The 24497-nt window shown below is 44.9% G+C and overlaps 1 protein-coding gene across 1 annotated transcript in view; it reads right to left on the bottom strand.

Annotated features, from left to right (window-relative positions):
* The window catches only part of LOC137570468 (alpha-1,4-N-acetylglucosaminyltransferase-like), a 29518-nt gene extending 7883 nt beyond the window's left edge, over positions 1 to 21635 (bottom strand). Inside the window, exon 1 of the mRNA XM_068279137.1 lies at positions 21138 to 21635. Coding sequence (XP_068135238.1) covers positions 21138 to 21635 — 498 coding nt within the window. The remainder of the gene's footprint in view (positions 1 to 21137) is intronic.
* Between the last annotated feature and the right edge of the window lie 2862 nt (positions 21636 to 24497).

Genomic DNA, 24497 nt, shown 5'->3' with positions numbered 1-24497 from the left:
CAGGAGCAGGGCAATGCAGCAGTAACAGTTGTAACGTCTGCCAGGAGCATGTCAGACATGGCACTAGACAGTGGCACTTGGCCCGTAGCGTTGTTGGTACCATAGCTGAAAAAAAAATTGTGAACCAGGCGGCTTAGTTAGTAATAGTTAATCAGGAGGAGCCAGGAGCTTGAGATGGTGGCGGTAAAGGGTGGTAAGGCAGGTATAGTGATTTCCAGCCACTTCATGTCCACCTCTTGCCAACAACAGGGAAAGACTCGCACACACACAGATACAGGACAGAACCTATAGCAGCTGCTGCAGGCCTGCAGCACACACTCTGATTGTCACTGAATGAAATCAAGCTAGCTACCTAATAAACAATAGAACAATAGAACAATAACGTAGTGATAGTGAAGGTGTTAATCGCTGAACAGCTTTAGGTTTATCACTGTATACAGCACTTGCTAGGCCAGCAGCACTGGAGCATGTCTCTCAGTGAGCAGTCACAAGCAAGGGTGAGATTTCTCATCATGGCACCCCTCCTTAATATACAGAGGGGCTGGCCAGGGTTCCCTTCTGAACTCATCGAGGGATAAAAAAGAAGAGGTGAGTCCTTTTACTTTTTGTACTGACTTTTTCACACAATATAAGCAAATTGAACGAATATTTACCAAGCATTGGGATATCCTGCAAGGGGATCATGTGTTGGGGAGGGTATTACCCCCTAGACCACCTTTTGTATATAGGAAAACTTTAAATCTAAAGGATAAATTAGCCCCTAGTTGTGTGCCCCCCCCCCCCCCCCCCCTAAGCAACAAAAACTATTGGGTTGGCAATCAGATGGCTTCTTCCCTTGTAAAGGCTGTAGAGAAGCTAAAGGTGTGAAAACAAGGGAAGTTGTCTCTACAGTAAATGGAAAAACGTTTAAAATACGTATCTTTATAAATTGTGCAAGTACATATGTTGTATTTGTTGTATGGTGTGAATGCGGCCTACAGTATGTGGGCCGCACCACCAGAATGTTGAAAGAACGGATAGGTGAACATATCAACAATATCAGGAAAGGATTTGAGTTGCATAGCTTGTCCTTGCATTTTAAGAATGAGCATAATTCAGACCCCAGGAATATGTATTTTTGCGGTGTTGAGAAATTGAGACCATCATGGAGGGGCTGTAATAGGTTGAGGGAAGTATCAAAAAAAGAAACCGAGTGGATTTATAATTTAGAATCAGCTGCTCTTAATGGTATGAATATAGATCTTGATATTAATGCTTTCATTTGCAATAAGTAACTATTTTTATAACATTTTACTGTTTTGATTGTGATTTAGATCTAATCTACTTATTTGGTTTTTATTGTGTTGCAATTCTTGTGAAGAATCGTTTACGATATCGCAAGTTTATATGGGTGGGCGATGATAGGATTGGGGTGGCATTAATGGATAGGAGTGTACGTATATAGGATAGAGATGGATGTGAGGGTGCCGCTCCACAGAGGGACTGCGGAGGATTCCGTATGAAATTGTAATAAAGGTTCTTATTTTTGACCAATGGGAAGAGGGTAGGAGGGCATGTTGTTTTCTATTTTAAATGCCGGTCTGCGCTGTACTGCGAGCCCCTGATGAGTCACTTGTGACGAAATGCATAGGGCGGAGCAGTAGTACACGAGACCGGAAGTGGACGCTGGAGACGCTGGGAGTGCAGCTTCGATCGGGCAGAGGGGAATCTGATGCGGCATCCGCAGAGTGGTCACCTGGGGACCAGCGCTGTCAGCATTACATGCTTTGATTTACCTTATGTTTGTGAGTGCACTATCTTTTATTGCTTTTAATAAATTTACAGTATTACACTATGTTAGTGTTCTCTAAGTTGCAGTAATATTGGAAACCTTGCCAGTGTTTGAAACAGAGTATTTCCTGGTGCATATCCCCATATGTGATCAATCTTGCCTCTGGAGATCTTGGAGGATATTTAGGGTAAGTGCAGGCACATTGGGGGGTTGTGTCCCGGCACAGGTGGTTGGAAGGTGATCCTTAAAGGCACACGGTGTAAAGTTCTCCTGGTGAAGGAGTGATTGGATGAAAGCAGTATTACGCTATGTACTTTTATTTTTTTTCATTTACATGTTGAGATGATTGTCCTGGACTAAGGAGCCAGATATTCTGGAATACGGTGGACTCTGAGGAACCAGTCTGAGGACTTTATTGGCTACTTGGTGTGAGACTGTATATTCCTGTGTTTTTGAGACAGAGGGCGCGTATATAACTTTAATTATTTAGGGTTCCCTTCTGTGATTGGGTGCTAGGGCTTAGGCTGGGAGCCCTCTGATTGGCTCAATGAGGTCAGGAGGGGCTGGCCAGGGTTCCCTTCTGTGATTGGTTGCTAGGGCTTCTGCTGGGAGCCCTCTGATTGGCTCAGTGACGTCATGGACATCATCTCCATAGTTACAGTATCCGGATTTGGATATCCAACCGGATATCCAAATTCCTATCCGGATACCGCTGCGAATCCTGATACCGCATTCTGGATTTGGCCCAGGTATCCGGAATTCGAATCCGAGTCAGATAGTGGAAAAAGTTCGGATTATCCGGGTAATTTGGATATCCGGAATCTGGATGAGCACCACTATAGGTAGTTGCAGTGGTGTAATAGCTGGTGGCATTGGCAGACTGGCAGCAGAAGATATAGTTGTGTGTGGACCCTGGTGGTGGGTAACACAGACAGCACCAGCAGGAGGAGGAGGTAGATGCAGCTATTGTAGTGGCGTAATAGCTGGTGATGGCCTGCTCATCCACCATCAGCTCCATCACAGGCTCGGCGTCTTTCTCCTTCAATTTGAGCCAGCAATCCTGCTGGAAAATGGCCGCTACCCGCTGCTGCTCCTCTGCAGCGTGACTCCCCCTAACAGCTGGACGGCCAGTGGCTAGCAGCGGAATGGACACTGGTGTGGCAGAACTGCTGACGGTGGCGGCAATGCTGCTCCCTCTCCTCTTGGCCTTGCTGCCCTTCCCCCGGCTGCCAGTGCCAGCAGACATAGTACAACTTATATGTGATGAATATCACCAGATGATGTGGGGTACTTGTACTACTTTATTAAAATCGGGGTACTCTACTTGGACTTTAAAGAAAATCAGTGGTGGATAATAGCACAGTAAAGGTGGCCATACACTGGCCCGATTCGCGGCCGTTTCGACAGCAGATTCGATCCTGGGATCGAATCTGCTGCCAATCGTTCGCGCTAAACGCACCCGCCGATCCGATTTCCTCCCGAAATCGGATCGGTCCGTCGATCGCGCTGTGCGGGAAATTACCCTTGATCGCCCGCGGGTAGGGTGCGCGTCGCTAGCGGCGGCCGATCCGATCAGGTATACATTACCTGACGCTGGCTCCCAGGCGTCTTCTCAGCGCTGCACCTCTCTGTTCCGGCTCCATCCCGGCGCTTCCTGTGTCACTGCAGTGACCAGAAAGTTCAAATAGAGGGCGCTCTATTTGAACTTCCTGGTCACGAAGTGACACAGGAAGCGCCGGGATGGAGCAAGAACAGAGCGGTGCGGTGCAGCGCGGAGAAGACGCCCGGGAGCCAGCGTCAGGTAATGTATAGGGGAGGGGGCACAGGCGGCAGGAGCAGCTCAACAGATTGTGATCGGTTTCAGGCTGAAATCGATTCACAATCTGTTTGCAGTAAAGGCAGCCATATGATCCCTCTCTGATCAGATTCGATCAGATAGGGATCTGTCAGCTGGTCGATCTAATGGCAAATCGACCAGTGTATGGCTACCTTAATAGTACTTCACCTAACGGAGTGACAGACAGCAGAGTAGAAGACAGTGCACATTAACTGTCTATCTGTCACACTGACTCACCACAGCAGCACTGAAGTAATCTGTAGTAAGCTAGCACAGTACTACTCTAACAACTAACTAGTAGTACTAACTACACAATAACACAGTAATCCTATTACCTAATCTATACTGTAGCTAAGGCTAATAGCAGGCCAACAGCAGACCTGGCCTGCACACACACAGGACCTAACTAGCAGCTGCTGCAGCACAGAATCTGACTGTCACTGACTGATATAAAAAAATAACACACGCTAGCTAGCTAAAAAACAATCAAATAATAGTATAGTACAGGTGTTTAGCGCACTCAAAATGCTAGGTTTATAACTGTAATACAGCACTTGCTGAGCCAACACCACTGGAGATGTCTCTCAGTGAGCAGTCACGAGCAAGGACGAGATTCTCATCATGACACCCGCCTTATATACAGGAGGGTCTGGCCAGGGTTCCCCTCTGTGATTGGTTGCTAGGGCTTCGGCTGGGAGCCCTCTGATTGGCTCAGTGACGTCATGGACGTTATCTCCATGGTTACGCTATCCGGATTCGGATACCCGAACTAAGTATCCGACCGGATTCCGGAATACCTAATAGGTATCCAAGTTGGCTTGGATAATGCGTTCCGGATTTATCCAGCAAACCGGAATCCGGATCCAAGGTCGGATACTGAAAAAAAGGCCCGGATATCCGGGTAGTTCGAATATCCGGAATCCCGGATGAGCACCCCTGGTTCCAGCAGTTCAGAGGCAAAGGGAAGAAGTGAGACTAGATGGTAATTAGAGAGGGCTGTAGGGTCCAAAGAGGGTTTTTTGATTAGTGTTGTTATGATTATTTGTTGAAATGAGGAAAGGAAAAAGCCAGTAGAGATGGAGAGGTTAAAAAGCGTTGGTAAAGCAGGAATGAAGGAGGAGAGTTGAGTGGCAAGATAAAAAGGAATAGGGTCAGTAGAGATGGCATTAACGGTTTGCATGCAAACTTGTTTGTGCAAACAATGCGGGTTCGTGTTCCCGTCAAAACGCAAACTTTATGCGAGTTTGACCCGCCCTCTATACTACATCATTGGGCTAAATTTTGACCCTCTACATCACAGTCAGCAGACACATGGCAGCCAATCACGCTGCACTCCCTCCTGGACCCCCTCCCCCCCTATATAAGGCAGCAGTGTCAGCCATGTTCTCACTCTGTGTGCTGCTGTATTAGTGAGAGAAGGGAGAGGCATTGGAGAGATAGGGAAAGCGATAGTTAGGAGGTCTGTTAGCTTTCTCCTTGCTAATATTTGTTGATGAAGAGCACCACCAAAACAGCTCTTTTGAGAGCTAATGTTCTTGTGATGTGTTGTGTGTGTGTGTGTGTGTGTGTGTGTGTGTGTGTGTGTGTGTGTGTGTGTGTGTGTGTGTGTGTGTGTGTGTGTGTGTGTGTGTGTGTGTGTGTGTGTGTGTGTCCCACTGACAATGCAATGCATATACAGCACTGTCTATCACAGCTGGCGATTGCGAAGAAAAGGATTGAGGACAGGAAAGGGGAGGGACTCTAGAGACAATGAGCAGCATCAGGCTTTCTGGGGTAAGGTAATCTAGCCCGCCATGGGTCTGATTCCATTTTTTTCTACCCATGTAGCCATTTTGGTAACATGGCTGTTGGGTGCCTGTACAAATTATATATTCTGTATAATAACCTTGCTGGGAGTTACAGTTCTATGAATATGCAGCTCTGAAACAGTTAATTGCTGAACACTATGCCTTGCTTGTAGTTCTCCCTCCCACAGGAGGGTGGAGTATTCTTGCTAGTGATGAGCACAAATTTGGTATAACCATAATTTTGCATCATGATTAGCTATTATGATGCAAAACTGTCATGCAAAATGTCAAGTAAGTGCTTAAAAAATGTTGTTTGTAAGGCATCTTGCACACTACATGCGATTACGATTTGCAATTTTGACGCAATTTTATATGTGATTCTGATAAGTGATTTTAATCGGTACTGCATGCTGCGTTTTTTCTTCTTTTTTTTTTTTTCTTCTGGTGTTGACATCATCCAGGGAAAATCGGAATTGAAAATCGGAATTGCATATCAGAATCGGAAATCAGGTTTGCGATTTGCAGTGTACAAGAGCTCTTAATGTAATCAGAAACCGTAATTTCGCATACGTTTGTGTAATTTTGTGCCGACGAGGGGTTAATAGCAAAGCCCCCATACATGCCATTGTCATCAAAATTGCTATGTATGTTAAGGAGAATAGTGGGAACAAGGAAATAAAAATGTTCAACATTTTTTTCAAAAGGACCTTGAGATCAGAGATGCTCATCCGGATTCCAGATACCTGAGCTTTTTTTCGGTATCCGACCTCGGATCCGGATTCCGGATAGCTGGGTAAATCCGGAATGCACTATCCGAGCTAACTCTGATACCTATTAGGAATCCAGAATCCGGTCGGATACTTAGTTTGGGTATCCAAATCCGGATAGTGTAACCATGGAGATGAAGTCCATGACATCAGAGGGCTCCCAGTCGAAGCCCTAGCAACCAATCACAGAGGGGAACCCTGGCCAGCCCCTCCTGTATATAAGGCAGGTGCCATGATGAGAAATCTCGTCCTTGCTTGTGACTGAGACATCTCCAGTGGTGTTGGTTCAGCAAGTGCTGTATTACAGTTAAAAACCTAGCGTTTTGAGTGCGCTAAACACCTGTGCTACACTATTATTTTATTGTTTTTTTAGTTAGCTAGCTAGCTTGTGTAATTGTTTGATTTCAGTCAGTGACAGACAGTCAGACTCTGTGCTGCAGCAGCTGCTAATTAGGTCCTGTGTGTGTGCAGGCCAGGCCTGCTGCTTGCCTGCTATTAGCCCTAGCTACAGTATAGGTTAGGGAATAGGATTATTGTGTTATTGTGTAGTTAGTACTGCAGTGCTAGTTAGTTGCTAGAGTAGTACTGTGTTAGCTTATTACAGATTACTGCAGTGCTGCTGTGCTGAGCAGCAGTGTCAGTGTGAGAGATAGACAGTTGGGGCTTGATTCACAAAGCGGTGATAACCCAGTTAAAGACTTTAGGCATGATAAACATTTTTATCATGCCTAAACTCAGTTTAGGCATGATGGGCTCGATTCACAAAGAGGTGCTAACCCAGTTAGAGACTTTAGGCATGATAACCATTGCACCACTCTGGTGAAAAGCCAGTTTAGGTGTGATAAGTTTAGGCATGATAAGTTTAGGTGTGATAAGTTTAGGCATGCTAAGTTTAGATAAGTCTAGATCGCTTGCAAAGTCCCGCACGCAAAGCAGCGCCATTAAACTTTATACGAAGTGCACCAGTCTTTGCTAGCGTAAAACTTTTGATCAGCTGTGCACTGCGGTGCTAACGCAGTTGGTGCTTAACCACTTGAGGACTCAGCCTTTACCCCCCTTAAGGACCAGCGCTGTTTTTTCCATTCAGACCACTGCAGCTTTAACGGTTTATTGCTCGGTCATACAACCTACCACCTAAATGAATTTTGGCTCCTTTTCTTCTCACTAATACAGCTTTCTTTTGATGCTATTTGATTGCTGCTGCTTTTTATTATATTCATCAAAAAAGACATGAATTTTGGCAAAAAAATGATTTTTTTAACTTTCTGTGCTGACATTTTTCAAATAAAGTAAAATTTCTGTATACATGCAGCGCGAAAAATGTAGACAAACATGTTTTTGATGAAAAAAAACCCATTCAGTGTATATTTATTGGTTTGGGTAAAAGTTATAGCGTTTACAAACTATGGTGCAAAAAGTGAATTTTCCCATTTTTAAGCATCTCTGACTTTCCTGACTACCTGTCATGTTTCATGAGGTGCTAAAATTCCAGGATAGTATAAATACCCCACAAATAACCCCATTTTGGAAAGAAGACATCCCAAAGTATTCACTGAGAGGCATAGTGAGTTCATAGAAGATTTTATTTTTTGTCACAAGTTAGCGGAAAATGACAGTTTGTCACAAAAAAAAAAAAAAAAAAGGTTTCCATTTCTGCTAACTTGTAACAAAAAAAAATGAAATCTGCCATGGACTAAACATGCCCCTCAATGAATACCTTGAAGTGTCTATTTTTCAAAATGGGGTCATTTATGGGGTGTGTTTACTGTCCTGGCATTTTGGGGGGTGTGGAATTGTAAGCACCCCTGTAAAGCCTAAAAGTAGTCATTGCACTGTGGGCCCCTTAGCGCAGTTTGGCTGCAAAAAAGTGTCACACATATGGTATCGCCATACTCGGGAGAAGTAGTACAATGTGTTTTGGGGTGTATTTTTACACATACCCATGCTGGGTGGGAGAAAAATCTCTGTAAATGACAATTTTTTGATTTTTTTTACACACAATTGTCCATTTACAGAGTTATTTCTCCCACTCAGCATGGGTATGTATAAAAATACACCCCAAAACACATTGTACTACTTCTCCTGAGTACGGCGATACCACATGTGTGGCACTTTTTTGCACCCTAACTGCGCTAAGGGGCCCAAAGTCCAATGAGTACCTTTAGGATTTCACAGGTCATTTTGAGAAATTTGGTTTCAAGACTACTCCTCACGGTTTAGGGCCCCTAAAATGCCAGGGCAGTATAGGAACCCCACAAATGACCCCATTTTACAAAGAAGACACCCCAAGGTACTCAATTAGGAGTATGGTGAGTTCATAGAAGATTTTACTTTTTGTCACAAGTTAGCGGAAAATGATTTTTATTGGTTTTTTTTACCAAGTGTCATTTTCCGCTAACTTGTGACAAAAAATAAAATCTTCTATGAACTCACCATACTCCTAACGGAATACCTTGGGATGTCCTCTTTGTAAAATGGGGTCATTTGTGGGGTTCCTATACTGCTCTGGCATTTTAGGGGCCCTAAACCGTGAGGAGTAGTCTTGAAACCAAATGTTTCAAAATGACCTGTGAAATGCTAAAGGTACTCATTGGACTCTGGGCCCCTTAGCGCAGTTAGGGTGCAAAAAAAGTGCCACACATGTGGTATCGCCGTACTCGGGAGAAGTAGTACAATGTGTTTTGGGGTGTATTTTTACACATACCCATATTCGGTGGGAGAAATATCTCTGTAAATGACAATTTTTTGATTTCTTTACACACAATTGTCAATTTACAGAGATATTTCTCCCACCCAATATGGGTATGTGTAAAAATACACCCCAAAACACATAATACTACTTCTCCTGAGTACGGCGGTACCACATGTGTGGCACTTTTTTGCACCCTAACTGCGCTAAGGGGCCCAGAGTCCAATGAGTACCGTTAGCATTTCACAGGTCATTTTGAGAAATTTGGTTTCAAGACTACTCCTCACGGTTTAGGGCCCCTAAAATGCCAGGACAGTATAGGAACCCCACAAATGATCCCATTTTACAAAGAGGACATCCTAAGGAATTCCGTTAGGAGTATGGTGAGTTCATAGAAGATTTTATTTTTTGTCACAAGTTAGTGGAAAATGACACTTGGTAAAAAAAAAACAATAAAAATCATTTTCCGCTAACTTGTGACAAAAAGCTAAATCTTCTATGAACTCACCATACTCCTAATTGAGTACCTTGGGGTGTCTTCTTTCTAAAATGGGGTCATTTGTGGGGTTCCTATACTGCTCTGGCATTTTAGGGGCCCTAAACCGTGAGGAGTAGTCTTGAAACCAAATGTTTCAAAATGACCTGTGAAATGCTAAAGGTACTCATTGGACTCTGGGCCCCTTAGCGCAGTTAGGGTGCAAAAAAGGGCCACACATGTGGTATCGCCGTACTCGGGAGAAGTAGTACAATGTGTTTTGGGGTGTATTTTTACACATACCCATATTGGGTGGGAGAAATATCTCTGTAAATGACAATTTTTTGATTTCTTTACACACAATTGTCCATTTACAGAGATATTTCTCCCACCCAATATGGGTATGTGTAAAAATACACCCCAAAACACATTGTACTACTTCTCCCGAGTACGGCGATACCACATATGTGGCACTTTTTTGCACCCTAACTGCGCTAAGGGGCCCAGAGTCCAATGAGTACCGTTACCATTTCACAGGTCATTTTGAGAAATTTGGTTTCAAGACTGCTCCTCACGGTTTAGGGCCCCTAAAATGCCAGAGCAGTATAGGAACCCCACAAATGACCCCATTTTACAAAGAGGACATCCCAAGGTATTCCGTTAGGAGTATGGTGAGTTCATAGAAGATTTTTTTTTTTGTCACAAGTTAGCGGAAAATGACACTTGGTAAAAAAAAAACAATAAAAATCATTTTCCGCTAACTTGTGACAAAAAGTAAAATCTTCTATGAACTCACCATACGCCTAATTGAGTACCTTGGGGTGTCTTCTTTGTAAAATGGGGTCATTTGTGGGGTTCCTATACTGCCCTGGCATTTTAGGGGCCCTAAACCGTGAGGAGTAGTCTTGAAACCAAATTTCTCAAAATGACCTGTGAAATGCTAACGGTACTCATTGGACTCTGGGCCCCTTAGCGCAGTTAGGGTGCAAAAAAGTGCCACACATGTGGTATTGCCGTACTCGGGAGAAGTAGTACAATGTGTTTTGGGGTGTATTTTTACACATACCCATATTGGGTGGGAGAAATATCTCTGTAAATGGACAAATGTGAGTAAAAAAAATCAAAAAATTGTCATTTACAGAGTGATTTCTTCTACCCATCATGGGTATGTGTAAAAATACACCCTAAAACACATTGGTCTACGTCTCCCGGGTACGGCGATAGCACGTGTGGCACTTTTTTGCAGCCTAACTGCGCTAAGGGGCCCAACGTGCAATGACTACCTTTGGGCTTTACAGGGGTGCTCACAATTTAGCCCCCCCCCCCACATTACAGGACAGTTAACAAACCCCACAAATGACCCTATTTTAAAAATAAGACACCACAAAGTATTCCATGAGGGGCATGGTGAGTTTATAAAAAAAATTATTTTTTTGTCACAAGTTAGCAGAAAAGGATACTTTGTGAAAAAAAACAAAAAAAAAACAATTTATGCTAACTTGTGACAAAAAACAAAATCTTCTATGAACTCACCATGCACCTCACGGAATACTTTGGGGTGTCCTCTTTCCAAAATGGGGTCATTTGTGGGGTCTGTCCTGGCATTTTAGGGCCTCTGCAATTATTACATGTATGGCCAGTATTTCTGCTATACTCCTTATATTGGGCATACAGGTAGTGCATTCTGGGCTGAAAGGAAAAATGAACGGCAAACATCCCTTCATTCGCATCGATCAATGTGGATGAACAAATATCTGCCAAAAAATGTGAAACAAAAAGAAAAGAAAGAGGGACATAGGAGCTGCCACCCCAAAAATCCAAACCCACCAGCTCGTATGCCCAGGCAAACCTGATTTATTCATCCACATCGATCGATGTGAATGGAGAAATCATTGCTTGAGTTCTTTTTTGATACAAAGTGCTTGCCAAAGCATATGAATCCCCAACACCACACCTTGGCCCATATGCCTCGGCAAACGTATCTTTTTTACTGTGGAGGAGAAATCTCGTCCTACAGCGCTGCATGCACCGATTTTGTGTAACCTGACAGAAGCGCAATGCTTCTGTCAGGATGCATCATCAGTGCTGCAGCTGATTGGTCGGTTGGAAAAAAAGAGAGAAGAAGAAAAAAAAAAAAAAAAAAAAAAGCAAGCAAGCAGCAAAGCACTTCAATAACATTAACTTTTTAAACTTTATTAAATATGTTCAAACCAAACAATAACATTGGTAACCAAATATTAACTTTTTTGCTTACCTGTTTTTTTTTTTTTGTTTTTTTTACCTGCGAGCTGAGGATAAACTTCTCCTCCCCCATGGGTCAATGTGCAAAGTGCAAATCGCACAGATATGTGGCGAAGTACATTATGCATTCTGTCCCAAGTGAAAGGAGAGGTTTCTGGCAGGCCAGTGTATTTGGATCTCTCAAAACCTGATGTTTGGGTTCACACTGCATACTGGCCTATCCGGTCGGTCGAGCCCGCCGCACCGTCTCGCCCAAAATAGATCTTCAGGGAATACCACAAGAGTAGCATTCGGCCTAGTAATTAACTGCGTCGCCGTAGACTAACATGACTTCTGGGCCGACCCAAATTGCCGCAGAAGCCACGCAGTAACGTAGGCATGCACTAGCGTTAAGTCAAGCACTTCCGGCGTAGGGGGGGACCGCAAAGTGTGACTTTTGCTAGGCAATTTGCCCTAACGCATCGCGCCAGTGTGAAATAGCACTGAGAGACCCTTGTGTGCCTACTGCTGTGTCTGTAGTTCCCTAGGTTCTAAAAGTGTGCCTTCTCGTGGTACCTCTCATAACACTCCCCTAGGCATAGGCCAGGCTGGTCAGGACAGCGGGGACAGTAAACGGGGGTGTCACGCCTTATTCCAGCCTTGCTGCAGACACGACATCTTTTTCTGGGGTTGCGTTGAGTTGGGGTACTGGGAATCGGGTAGGCGTAATGCCTTCCATGCAGCCGGCTAGTTGCATTTGGGGGTTGGGCTCTGGCACCTTCTGGATAGAGGAGTGCCGAAACAATGTCTTCCTGGAATTGAAGGAAAGATCCAGTTCTCCCAGCCTTACTGTAGAGAACAAAGCTGTTGTACATCGCCAATTGAATTAAATACACAGACACTTTCTTATACCAGCGTCTGGTTTTCCGGGAAATTAAATAGGGCCCTAACATTTGGTCATTGAAGTCCACCCCTCCCATGTTGGCATTATAGCTGTGGACGGCGAGGGGCTTTTCAATGACCTCTGTTGCCCGTGTAATTTGTACTGTCGTGTCTGTGTGAATGGTAGACAGAAGGTAAACGTCCCTCTTGTCCTTCCATTTCACCGAGAGCAAGTCATCGGTACACAAGGCGGCCCTCTCCCCCGTTGAAGTCTGGTGTTAACGAGCCGTTGGGGGAAGCCCCGGCGACTAGGCCGCACGGTGCCACAGCATCGGATTCCTTCTAACTTTAAGTGCTGAAAGAGGGCCACACTTGTGTAAAAGTTGTCCACATAAAGATGGTACCCCTTCTGGAACAAGGGTGACACCAAGTCCCACACAATCTTTCCACTGCTCCCCAGGTAGTCAGGACATCCGACCGGCTCCAATTTTGAGTCTTTTCCCTCATAGACCCTAAAACGAGATGTATAGCCTGTGGCCCTATCACAGAGCTTATACAGTTTCACCCCATACCGGGCGCGCTTGCTTGGGATGTACTGTTTGATGCCAAGGCGCCCGGTAAAATGTACGAGGGACTCATCTACACAGATGTTCTGTTCAGGGGTATAAGCATCTGCAAATGTGGATGACAGGTGGTCTATGAGGGGCCGAATTTTGTGGAGCCGGTCATAAGCTGGGTGGTCTCTTTCATGACAGGTGTCGTTGTCATTGAAATGCAGGAAGCGCAGGATGATCTCAAATCGCGTCCTGGACATGGCAGCAGAGAACACGGGCATGTTATGTATGTGGCGTGTAGACCAATAAGAGCGCAATACATTTTTTTTAGTAATACCCATGTTGAGGAAAAGGCCCAAAAAAATTTAAAGTTCGGAAACTTGGAGTGGTTTCCACCGAAAAGGCTGGGCGTGGCAGCTGTTCGGATGGGCGGTTATAAATTGTGTGGCATATAGGTTGGTCTCAGCCACAATTAAGTCAAGGAGATCCTGGGTGAGGAACAGTTCAAAAAAGTCTAGGGCCGATCCTAGTTCAACTGTCTCCACCTGGACTCCAGACTGGGCGGTGAAAGGGGGCAGTATGGGTGTGGCGGGATCAGGGGAATGCCAATCAGGGTTTGCCAGCACCTCTGGAAAACCAATGGGAGTACGGGCCCGTCTACTTGGTGGCTGCGGATCGGATCTTAATTCACGTACCACCGAACCAGTTTCTACTTCCAGGATGGTGTCCGCCACTTCATCAGGGTCTTCTGCGGAAGTACTGGTGTTGATAGGTCCAGGAGATGCTGCGCTGCTGGTGCATGCCTCACCAAGAAAAATCAGATCAGCGCCACTCTGCTGCCCTTGAGACTGATCTTCCGCCACCTGCAGTCCAGTGACACGGGGTGTGGTACGCCTGGCTCTAGCCGGGACCTCAACCTCGTCATCGGAACTATCGGTCAGAGAGCCACTGCTGTCTACAGGATTGTACTCTGAACCCGAAGATTCGTCGAATAAGTCGACCCAATCATCCTCATCCGACTGGTCCATGTACCTGTAGATGTCTTCATTGGAAAACCTCTTTTTTGCCATGGTGGCCTGCTAAATTTAGGAGGTATTCCTCTGAGACTACCCAGGAAAAGAGCACCTACCTAGCGAAAGGGAATACTTGAGAGGTAGAAAGCTGTGGTCACTGAGTTTAGATAAAAAAAATCAAAACTGATGTTTACAGTGCCACAGCTTGTGTACAGTGTTTTTTGCAGTGATCAGAAAAAAGAAATTTCTGTCACTGCGGTGGGGCAGGCTGAACGCAGTGCAGGCGAACGATCAGGTCTGATCGGGCAAACACTGCGTTTTTTTGTGGATCCTAGAGACCCTAATATAGATCTGACTGTGATCACTAATAATCACTTACAGATACTATATAGTACCAATGCTGATTAGCGACAGTGATGACGCTAATTAGTGACTGTGGTGCAGTGGGCTGAGCACTAACTGACACTAACAACCCTTTTGCTTAGCTAACTGGCCTAACTGTTTGTTACCACTAGTGATACTAAAAAAGTTTTTAGATCACTAGGATAGTGATGGTGAGGGGGGGGGGGGGGGGGTTGGGGATCAGAGAGCAATCACAAATAATCAAAAACAATCACGAGACAATTACAACACAATTACAGCAATCGGCGCAATCAAAGCCAATCACGGACCAATTGAATCCAATAACGCGACAATCAACAACCAATTACGTGACAATTGAAGCCAATCACACGACAATCGATGCTAATCACAGGGCAAAACAGCCAATCAGTGGGCAATTGGCAAAATCAAAACCAATTACGGGCAATTGAAGCCAATCACGCGACAATCGAAAACAAATTACGTGACAATCGAAGCCAATCAAACGACAATCGATGCCAATCACAGTGCAATTGAGACAATTGTAGCCAAACAAAGCACAATCAAGCCTTACAGACAGGAGATACGATACACAGTGGCAGGGGGGAGAATATACGCAATCAATGAACTAGGACGGTGTGGGGAGGATCGGAAGGGGTGGGGGGTGATCAGATACCCCTAAGGGGTAGTTGGGGGTCTAATCTGATGGATAGGAGTGACAGGTGGTGACAGGGGGTGATAGATGGGTTATTGACAGGTAATAAGTGTGTGTTTACAGGGAAAACCAGATGTAAACAATGGACTGCTGATGTGATCAGGGGGGGTGTCTCGGTGGGATCTGAAAGGGTGGGTGGGTGATCAGAAGCCCCTAAGGGGCAGTTGGGGGTCTGATCTAATGGGGGGCAGTGACAGGTGGTGACAAGGGATGATTGACAGGTGACTGATAGGTGATTGGCAGCTGATCGCTGGGGAGATAGACAGATGCAGGGGAGATAGATAGGTTCAGTATACAGTGGGGGGGGGGGGGGGGGTCGGGGGGAGATCTGGAGGTGTGGGGGGTGATCAGATACCCCTAAGGGGGGATGGGGGTCTGCTCTGATGGATAGAAGTGACAGGTGGTGACAGGGATTTATTGATGGGTGATATGGGGGGTGGTTAGGTCTGATCTGCGGGGGTGTCTGATGGGTGCTGCGGGTGATCGGGGGGTCTGTGGGGCTCCTAAGATGTGTGTGTGTGCACTCTTACTGTGCCTGCTCTCCTCGCTGGTGGTCGATCGCTAAGTGTGACCACCAGCGGGAGGCAGGCAGTATAATACAGTTTGTTACGTAAACAAACTGTATTATACTCATTGCATTGGCTAATTTGAAAAAGTACAGCCCGCCGGCGCTGCTGATTGGCCGGCGGGCTGAAGTCACAAGGGTAGCCGCGCGATCGCTCGTTAATTAGGCTGCAGCCGGCGACGCAGTACTGCGTCGCTGGTCCTGCAGCTGCCACTTTGCCGACGCACGGTATAAGCGTGCGGTCGGCAAGTGGTTAAACTTATCATGCCTAAACTTATCACACCTAAACTTATCATGCCTAAACTTATCACACCTAAACTTATCACACCTAAACTTATCATGCCTAAACTGAGTTTAGGCATGATAAAGGGCTTTTCACCAGGTTGCTAACTGTTAGCACCACTTTGTGAATCAGGCCCGATAAGTTTAGGCATGATAAGTTTAGGCATGATAAGTTTAGGTGTGATAAGTTTAGGCATGCTAAGTTTAGATAAGTTTATTATGCGCGCAAAGTCACGTACGGAAAGCAGCGCCATTAAACTCTATGCAAAGTGCACCAGACTTTGCTAGCGCAAAACTTTTGATCAGCTGTGCACTGCGGTGCTAACCCAGTTGGTGCTTAAACTTATCACGCCTAAAAACTTATCACACCTAAACTTATCGGCCTCGATTCACAAAGCGGTGCTAACCCAGTTATCACGCCTAAAAGACTTTAGGCGTGATGACCTTTTCACCACTGAGTTATCACCGATTTTTCCTGCTCTTCGCGCGAAGTTACCGCGCGTAAGCGCGTTCGCGCGTACGCGCGTAAGAGCGCGCGCAAAGTCCCATAGGGCTTAATGGGAGCTTCGCGCGAAGCGTCGGGTGTTGCGCGCGCACTTACGCGCGTACGCGCGGCAACTTCGCGCGAGTTTCTTCTTATCATGCCTAAAGTGACTTTAGGCGTGATAAGGGCCTTTTCACCATGGTGCTAACACTTTGCACCGCTTTGTGAATCGAGCCCATCATGCCTAAACTTATCACACCTAAACTTATCACACCTAAACTTATCATGCCTAAACAGAGTTTAGGCGTTATAAAGGGCTTTTCACCACGGTGCTAACTGTTAGCACCGCTTTGTGAATCAGGCCCTTAGTGTGCACTTTCTTCTACTCTGCTGTCTGTCCCTCTGTGCTGATTTTCTTTAAAGTCCAACCCTGATTTTAATAAAGTACAAGTACCCCACATCATCTGGTGACATCATCACATATAACTTGTACTATGTCTGCTTGCAATGGCAGACACCCCATTCCCGCTGTCAGACACTCTTCTGGGGTCCTCTCTGTAGTGTACTGTACATGCACTCACCGCTCCTGTGGTGAGGAGCAGTCTGTACAGATGCAGTGCTACTGCATACTGTGCCTGCTCAGAATGCTCCCGGCCACTGGAGCGCAACCGCAAGTGGCACATGCTTCGGTCGGCGGCTGCTATGGTAGGGACCCCAGAAGAGTGTCTGACAGCGGAACTACAGTGAGGGACACTGAGGCTTCTAGGGGCTGGAGAAAGCCCCCGGTAAGTAAATCTGCTGTCATTTATTTTGTATCGTCTAATGTTAAAAAATATCATAATACGCCCCAGGACTAGCCATAAGCATGAGCAATGAGCATGTATCATGAAAGTACCTCCTGTATGCTATTTCTATTTAAAGTTAGTCTGAAGCAGGGAAAAAAACAAAAAAACAGATACTCACATAAGAAGAAGGAAGGCTCTGGGTCCTAAAGAGCCTTCCCGTTCTTCCTATTACGGTCCCGAGTGCTCCCAAAGACAGGCCACTCCGTACTGCACATGCTCAGTCCGGAGAGGCACTTGGGCTCCCAAAGACTTCTGAAAACCTCCCTCGGTGGGGGATTTAAATGGGTGAGCCAGCTCTGGAATGAGGGGACCGTAAGAGGAATGGGAAAGCCCTATAGGACCCAAAGCCTTCCCTTTCCTTAGGTGAATATCTTTTTTTTTATTTTTTAATTAAGGCTTCAGACCAGGGCCGGGCCGAGGCATAGGCTGGAGAGGCTCCAGCCTCAGGGCGCAGTGTAGGAGGGGGCGCATAATTCATTCAGCTGTCATTCCTAATTGTGTTTGAAGCAGAAAGAAATAAGAAAAGGGGATACTTGGCAGTGACTGCAAGCCAGATAACTAGAGATTAAGGGGTTGGGGAGGTTGTGGGCCCTGTGGTGCCTCTTAGTCTAATAGCAATCAGTGTTTGATGGCTCGGGGGGAAGGGATGGAGGTACGCACTTTGGTGTATCAGCCTTGGGTGCTGGAGGATCTTGTCCCGGCTCTGCTTCAGACTCCCTTTAAGAGCAGTTTATAAAAATTAGAATTGTGTATAGAATTCCTGGCTCTACCATTTTTCAGTAAACAAGCACATGTATGATTGGTAGATCCAGCCTCTTTACTGACATGATTGGGATTTATACTGTATATCTAGCTAGAGACACTTCATAGTTCTGGCCACTAGGTGACATTATAGGGCTGCAATCACAAGTTACTTAGTGTTCTTCTAGGTTGAATGCCTGGCTATGTGATATCCAGCCTTATAATTAATAAGATGTTCCTTATAACCCATGCTGAGTTTGTTAGGAGGCTTTCATTTTAAATGGGTCAGCTGGATAGGGAACTGGTAAAGCTGTAGCCTTTGATGTAGGGTTTCAGCCCTCGGTCAGGGTTCGAATCCTGACTCGAGCTAGTATGTAAAACAGTAAGGAGTCTTTTGGCAAGGTCCTAGATGATCCTGGTCAGCCGTGGATCGTGCCTTTAGTGGCTGGCTGCAGCCCTGAAGTGCTTTGAGTCCGCCAGGAAAAAAGCATGATTCAAATGTTCTGTGTTTTGTCTAAATCAACTTTTTCACAGCATAGCATTTATAATCTCCTTAACACTTACTTATTACGGTTCTCAATACCCTCCATCTATTAGGACTGATATTTGCTTAACTAACAGTCTAAATGGCCAATGATACAGAACAATAATGACGTCTGTATTTGCTTTGGGATTCCCTACTCAATATATGGCTGCTCTAACTGCTCTGATTGATTACAGATGTTCTAGATGATATCTAAACCTAGGTACAAATTTTTTCATATGTATTTATTATTTATTTATTTAAGTACTTATATAGCGCTGACATATTACGCAGCGCTGTACAGAGTATATTGTCTTGTCACTTGACTGTCCCTCAGAGGGGCTCACAATCTAGTCCCATAGCCGGCCTTTGACCTGTGCGAACAGAGCGGTCGCTCAGGGCGCCGGCTTCCAAGGGGGCGCCTAATAGCTGTTTACCTATACTGAGAGCACCTACATCTGATTTCCTATACTAGGGGCACCTATAGCTGGCTGCCTTTACTGAGGGCACCAACACCTGGCTACCTATACTGTAGGCACCTACACCTGGCTACCTATGGGGGCGATGGAGACCTTCAACTGACTATACTGGGGGCACCTATGCTTGGCAACCTATATTAAGGGCACCTACACATGAGATCGGGGGTTGTTTTTTTTGGGGGGGGGCCCACTGCGGCTATAACGTGTGGTGCAAATTATCGGTGCTGTGCAATCATTCTAAATGGGGAGGGGGAGGGGGCAGGTAACTGTCCCACTGATTGTTTTTATTAATATTCCTGAAAGGTTCTAGCCTTCATTTTTAAGTGTATTCAGGATAATGCACTCTTTCCATCCATTCGTGGTTCTTAATAATGTTTTTCCTATTATACATATGTGACGTGTTACAAAGATCTGAGCATTTGGCATGATGTGTCACAACGTCAAAAATGTTGCTAACCACTGTCCTAGGAGATATCTCAGGAGAAAAGGTGAATTGCATATGGGCTTGTGTGTGTGAGTGCGTGTGTGTGCGCGCATGCGTGAAGAGGATGAAGGGGGGCACAAAAATCAGGTTCACTCAGGGCGCTGTGAAACCTAAGGCCGGCCCTGTCTAGTCCCTACCAGAGTCATATGTCTATGTATGTATCGTGTAGTGTATGTATGTATCATATTCTAGGGCCAATTTAGGGGAAGCCAATTCACTTATCTATGTGTTTTTGGGATGTGGGTGGAAACCAGAGTGCCCAGAGGAAACCCACAGAGCGCTAACCACTACGCTGACTACTATGCCACCGTGCTGACCCATATTAGTTTACATTACTGTTCCTAAGCTGACTTATACAGTATTTTGATGTTTTGTACCTTTTTGCCATAGGTTTCTATGCTCCCCACTAATTATGTCTCTGTGGAAATCTTAACCTTTCCTAGATCTTTACAGCGGCATCAACTATTTGGGAGTTCCTCCCACTGATCAGGAAATTAATCTCACACTAATGTTTAAGAAATGTTTTTCCTTAATGTTCTTTAAAGGACATACGAGGCAAATTAAATAAACTATCTTTACATACCTGGGGCTTCTTCCAGCCCCTAGTGGTCACTCTGTCCCTTGCTACACCTCCCATATTTTCTCCGTTCCCACTGGCAGGCTCCGCAGGATCGCTGACCCCCAGTGGGTCGGCGCCTTCTGCACATGTGCCCATGTCATCCGGAGCATACTGCACCTCTGGGGGTCGGTGATCCTGCAGACCCTGCCAGCATACTGGGTGTCTGGAGGTTGACAATCCTGCAGAGCCTGCCAGCAGGAACAGAGAGAAGACTAGAGGTGCGGTGAGGGACAGAGTGACCACTAGGGGCTGGAGGAAGCCCCAGGTAATTAAAGATATGACAATACTACAGTGACTACTGAAATTATATGAATAGCTCTCAAACCCTATGAGAGAGTTCTTGATTTAAAAAAAAAAAAATCACAACTTAAAAAACAAAGAAACTTGGCTTGGGAAAACTTGAGAGACTAGAAGTGGTGAACCAGACTCTTCCCTCATTATATTTTTGAAAAGCAATAGGAGATGCCAAAATAGAAATAAATAACATCCTCACTCATACTACGGGGGGGGGGGGGGATTGATAGAGCTGGCTCTCAGAAAAGCCAGATCGTCATTGGAACGCCATTGAGTTAAGTTCCTTACAGTAAAATCACAGAGCACATTACATAGAGAGCTTCATGGAATGGGGTTTATGCCCAAACAGCTGCATTTGAGTCTTACATGTGCAATTAAAAGTGTTGGATGCAGTCGTGTAAAGTACAACATCACCATTGGAATCTACAGCACTATTGGACTCTGGTCCAACATGACAGTACACCAATACACAAAGTAGTGCACTGTACACCTGACAAAACACCTTCAGAATAAATGATAGTGGAAACTGTGACCCAGGCCATCTTTTCCAACACCAGTGCCTGACTTCACAATTCTCTTCTGGAAGAATAGTGGGATAGGTGGGATATCATCTTTCTTTTAGGTACATATTCATGTATGTACAGTTGAGACAAAGGCAGCAGGGAACAGAAAATTCTAAATGTAGTGTACATGTTAATATTTATCTTGCTGTAGACATTTGCTAGTGCACTTTAACTCTGGAAAATCTTACCTTCATGTACCAGGATAGAAGAGGTGTGTCACTGAAGAGTTGTTCCATTATCAGAGGGTAGATATGGATATTGTTGAAATGTGAGATTGTTGGGTAATGTCTCAGTGCCATTTTCCCATCATCTTCTGAGTTTGCGTGGGTTAAACCCTTCATGAGAAAGACCACGTGTCGGTCAGGGTAGGCTCGTGCTGCAGACTCGATTGCACATAAAACAAGGGATGGTAATTGCATCCTGTCAGTGGTCTCCAGAAATATGATGTTATCCCCATGGCTCAGAACGTCTTCCAATGTACGTTTAGTAGAATGGATTTGTTCTGAAGATGTTTCAATAACTTTGTCTTGAGCTACAGTACATGTTGTTTTACTGTCATGCCCTGTATTCTCTTCAATGGAATAGGAAAAGTAAGCAACATTGCTGCTTTTAAGTACATATTTAACTAGAAATCCAATAGTTGTCACAGACAATAGAAATATGGAAACCTTCAATCCTTTTATCATGTTTTCTTTTTATTCTCACCTCACCACCAATCTGTAATAATAATAATAATAATAACCTACTAAGAACAACCCAATTTCATCTATGACATATTAAAAATTAAGAAAAAAGTGTTTTTGGAATAATGCATGCATTTTCATAACTCTAAACTTTTAGTTATGAATACAGATGAACAAAATTAAAGGGTTTTGTATAATGTTTTTTGCTCACAAAAATTGTGCAAATATTCATTTATATGCAAGGATGTTTAAAATTAGAAAAAAATTGAGGTTCACAAGTTGACAGCCATTAAAGTGATCCCGAGCTGAAACTCAAGTACAAAATAATATATTAACCTGAAGAGAGGGAAGCCTCCGGATCCTATTGAGGCTTCGCTCGGTGGTCCTATGTCCTCTGTCATTGAGCGCACCCCCCTTCACATCAGGGCCGCACTCCTCATCTGTCAAGGGCAAGGACTTGCAGTAGCCACTGTGCATGCACAATAGCACAGAGCTTGTGGCTCCGGCTTACTGCACATACACAGGCGTGCTCGTGCCGCTACTGTGCAGCCATGTTGAAGGAAGAAAAGGTGCTTGACCCCAATATGATTAGCAACAATGCCTTGTCACTAATCTTCTGGAGGGCCGTGCTTAGGGACGGGGAACATCAGAACACCGAGGGAAGCCTTAATAGGATCCTGAGGGTTCTCTCTCTTTAGGTAAGTATCTCATGTTGTACCCAAGCTTTGGCTCGGGTACACATTAAATGGGACAGGAAGCTAAAACTTTAAAGGTGGCTGGATTTTCTCAATAGGTGAGAACATTAGACTAAATCTAAACATCTAATTTAATGAAAAGATATTGAAACAATTACATAGTTGATCATTACTCAGATTGAAACATTGATTGTATATTTGTATATTGACCAGACATTCTCTTAATATTGCTGAAGGCTGACAGCTACATGGGTGAGATCGATATTAACCACTTTGTCCTCCTTGACGTATAAAAACGTCAAGGAGGACATGCGCGCTCCCGCTCGCCCCCGCGGCCGATCGCGCACGCGCACTCCCGGCCACGGATTCGGTAGCCCAAGAATCAATAAATCGGGCTATGGTGCCCGATCACTGATTCCTCTCCCCCGCACAAAAAGCGACAGCTTCTCTCAGAAGCTTCGCTTTTTCTGACTCTATGTCCCTCTAAGCGTACATTGTACGCTTAGAGTGACGTCATGTAAACAAACTCAAGGTTGACATCTTGTGGCAAAAAAGTTAAAACTACATCAAAAAGTAAAAAAAAATTACACTACACAAATATTTCCCTAAATAATACACTATTTGCTTCCCACCCTCCCAAAAATACCCACATAAAATGTTTAATAAAAAAAACCAAAAACATTACAATAAAAAAAACAAAACATAAATATTTACCTAAGGGTCTAAACTATTTAAATATCTATGTAAAGATGAAATATTTCTATTTTTTTTTTTTATAAGCTTGTAAATAGTGATGGATGCAAAACGGAAAAAAATGCTCTTTTATTTCCAAATAAAATATTGTCGCCATACATTGTGATAGGGACATAATTTAAATGGTGAAATAACCGTGACAAATGGGCAATTACAATACATGGGTTTTAATTATGGAGGCATGTATTATTTTAAAACTATAATGGCCGAAAACTGAGAAATAATGAATTTTTTCAGTTTTTTTTCTTATTCTTACTGTTAAAATGCATTTACAGTAAGGTAGCTCTTAGCAAAATGTACCCCCCAAAGAAAGCCTAATTGGTGGCGGAAAAAACAAGATATAGATCAGTTCATTGTGATAAGTAGTGATAAAATTATAGGCGAATGAATGGGAGGTGAACATTGCTCGGATGCATAAAGTGAAAACGATTGAAAGCTTAAGTGGTTAAGCAAGATCCCTGTGATGTTTGCTATTTATTGTTCTTGCAAAATGTATTGTTTTCCCTGCATAGAGTGCTTGCAGTGATCTGTATATTTTCTTGTGTTGATTTTAGCTTGCTGGAGTCAGGTGGAGTTTCTATTGTTCTACTGTCTGTTAGCAGACTTGTCCTTATCTGCTCATGTTTACCAAAAGACAATGGTCTGACTCCTTTCTGCTGGACCACACAGCTCCTGGAGGAGGGATTTGGCTATATCTATTGAATTGTCTGGGAGCAAGGCATCTCCAGGTAAATAGGATCATGTATCTGCTATATAATGCTGGGAATACACGGGTCGCCGGATCGACCCCAGTCGCGTCCCCGCCACGTCCCCGCTCGTCCGCGCCTGTGCGCGGATTGATTACCGCTCGTCCCCGCCGGCGCTCCTTATCAGCCGCTCGATTCCCTGCCATTGTCCGCCGGCGGGGATCGAGTGGGCGGGGGTCGAGCAGCGTGATCGGACCAGTTGAATATTATCAGCTGGCCGGATCAGCTGCTCGATACACAGTACAGAAACGTACCGTGTATCCCCAGCACTAGTTACGGTGGCAAGTTTTGGAGGTGGTACAGAGGCGGGAAGGCAGGGATCATGTGAATGAACTCCTTAGGCGTGAGTCTTGGTGGATCGATAGACTGGGGATGCAGTCCCCGGCAGGCCTAAACGATGACTTTAGTCTCAAGTGTTTCCTGTAAATGTATAGCTGTTCTAAGGGTTAAAGGGACTCCGAGCTCATCTAAAAAATAAAAGTTGTACTCACCCGGGGCTTTTTCCAGCCCAGTGCTGGTCGGGAGGTCCCACGACGGAGTCCTGGCTCCTCTCCTACTCCCCGCTCCGGAATGGCTGACCGGCCGCAGCCCGGGCGACACTCGCCCGAGTGTCGGGCTGCTCCTTCCGCGTATCACGCGGCTGACGTCACACGCCAGCCGCCTCCCGTCAT

Source organism: Hyperolius riggenbachi, chromosome 4 (genome assembly GCF_040937935.1).
Source record: "Hyperolius riggenbachi isolate aHypRig1 chromosome 4, aHypRig1.pri, whole genome shotgun sequence".
Classification (NCBI taxonomy): domain Eukaryota; kingdom Metazoa; phylum Chordata; class Amphibia; order Anura; family Hyperoliidae; genus Hyperolius; species Hyperolius riggenbachi.
This window is presented reverse-complemented; position numbering and strand designations above follow the sequence as displayed.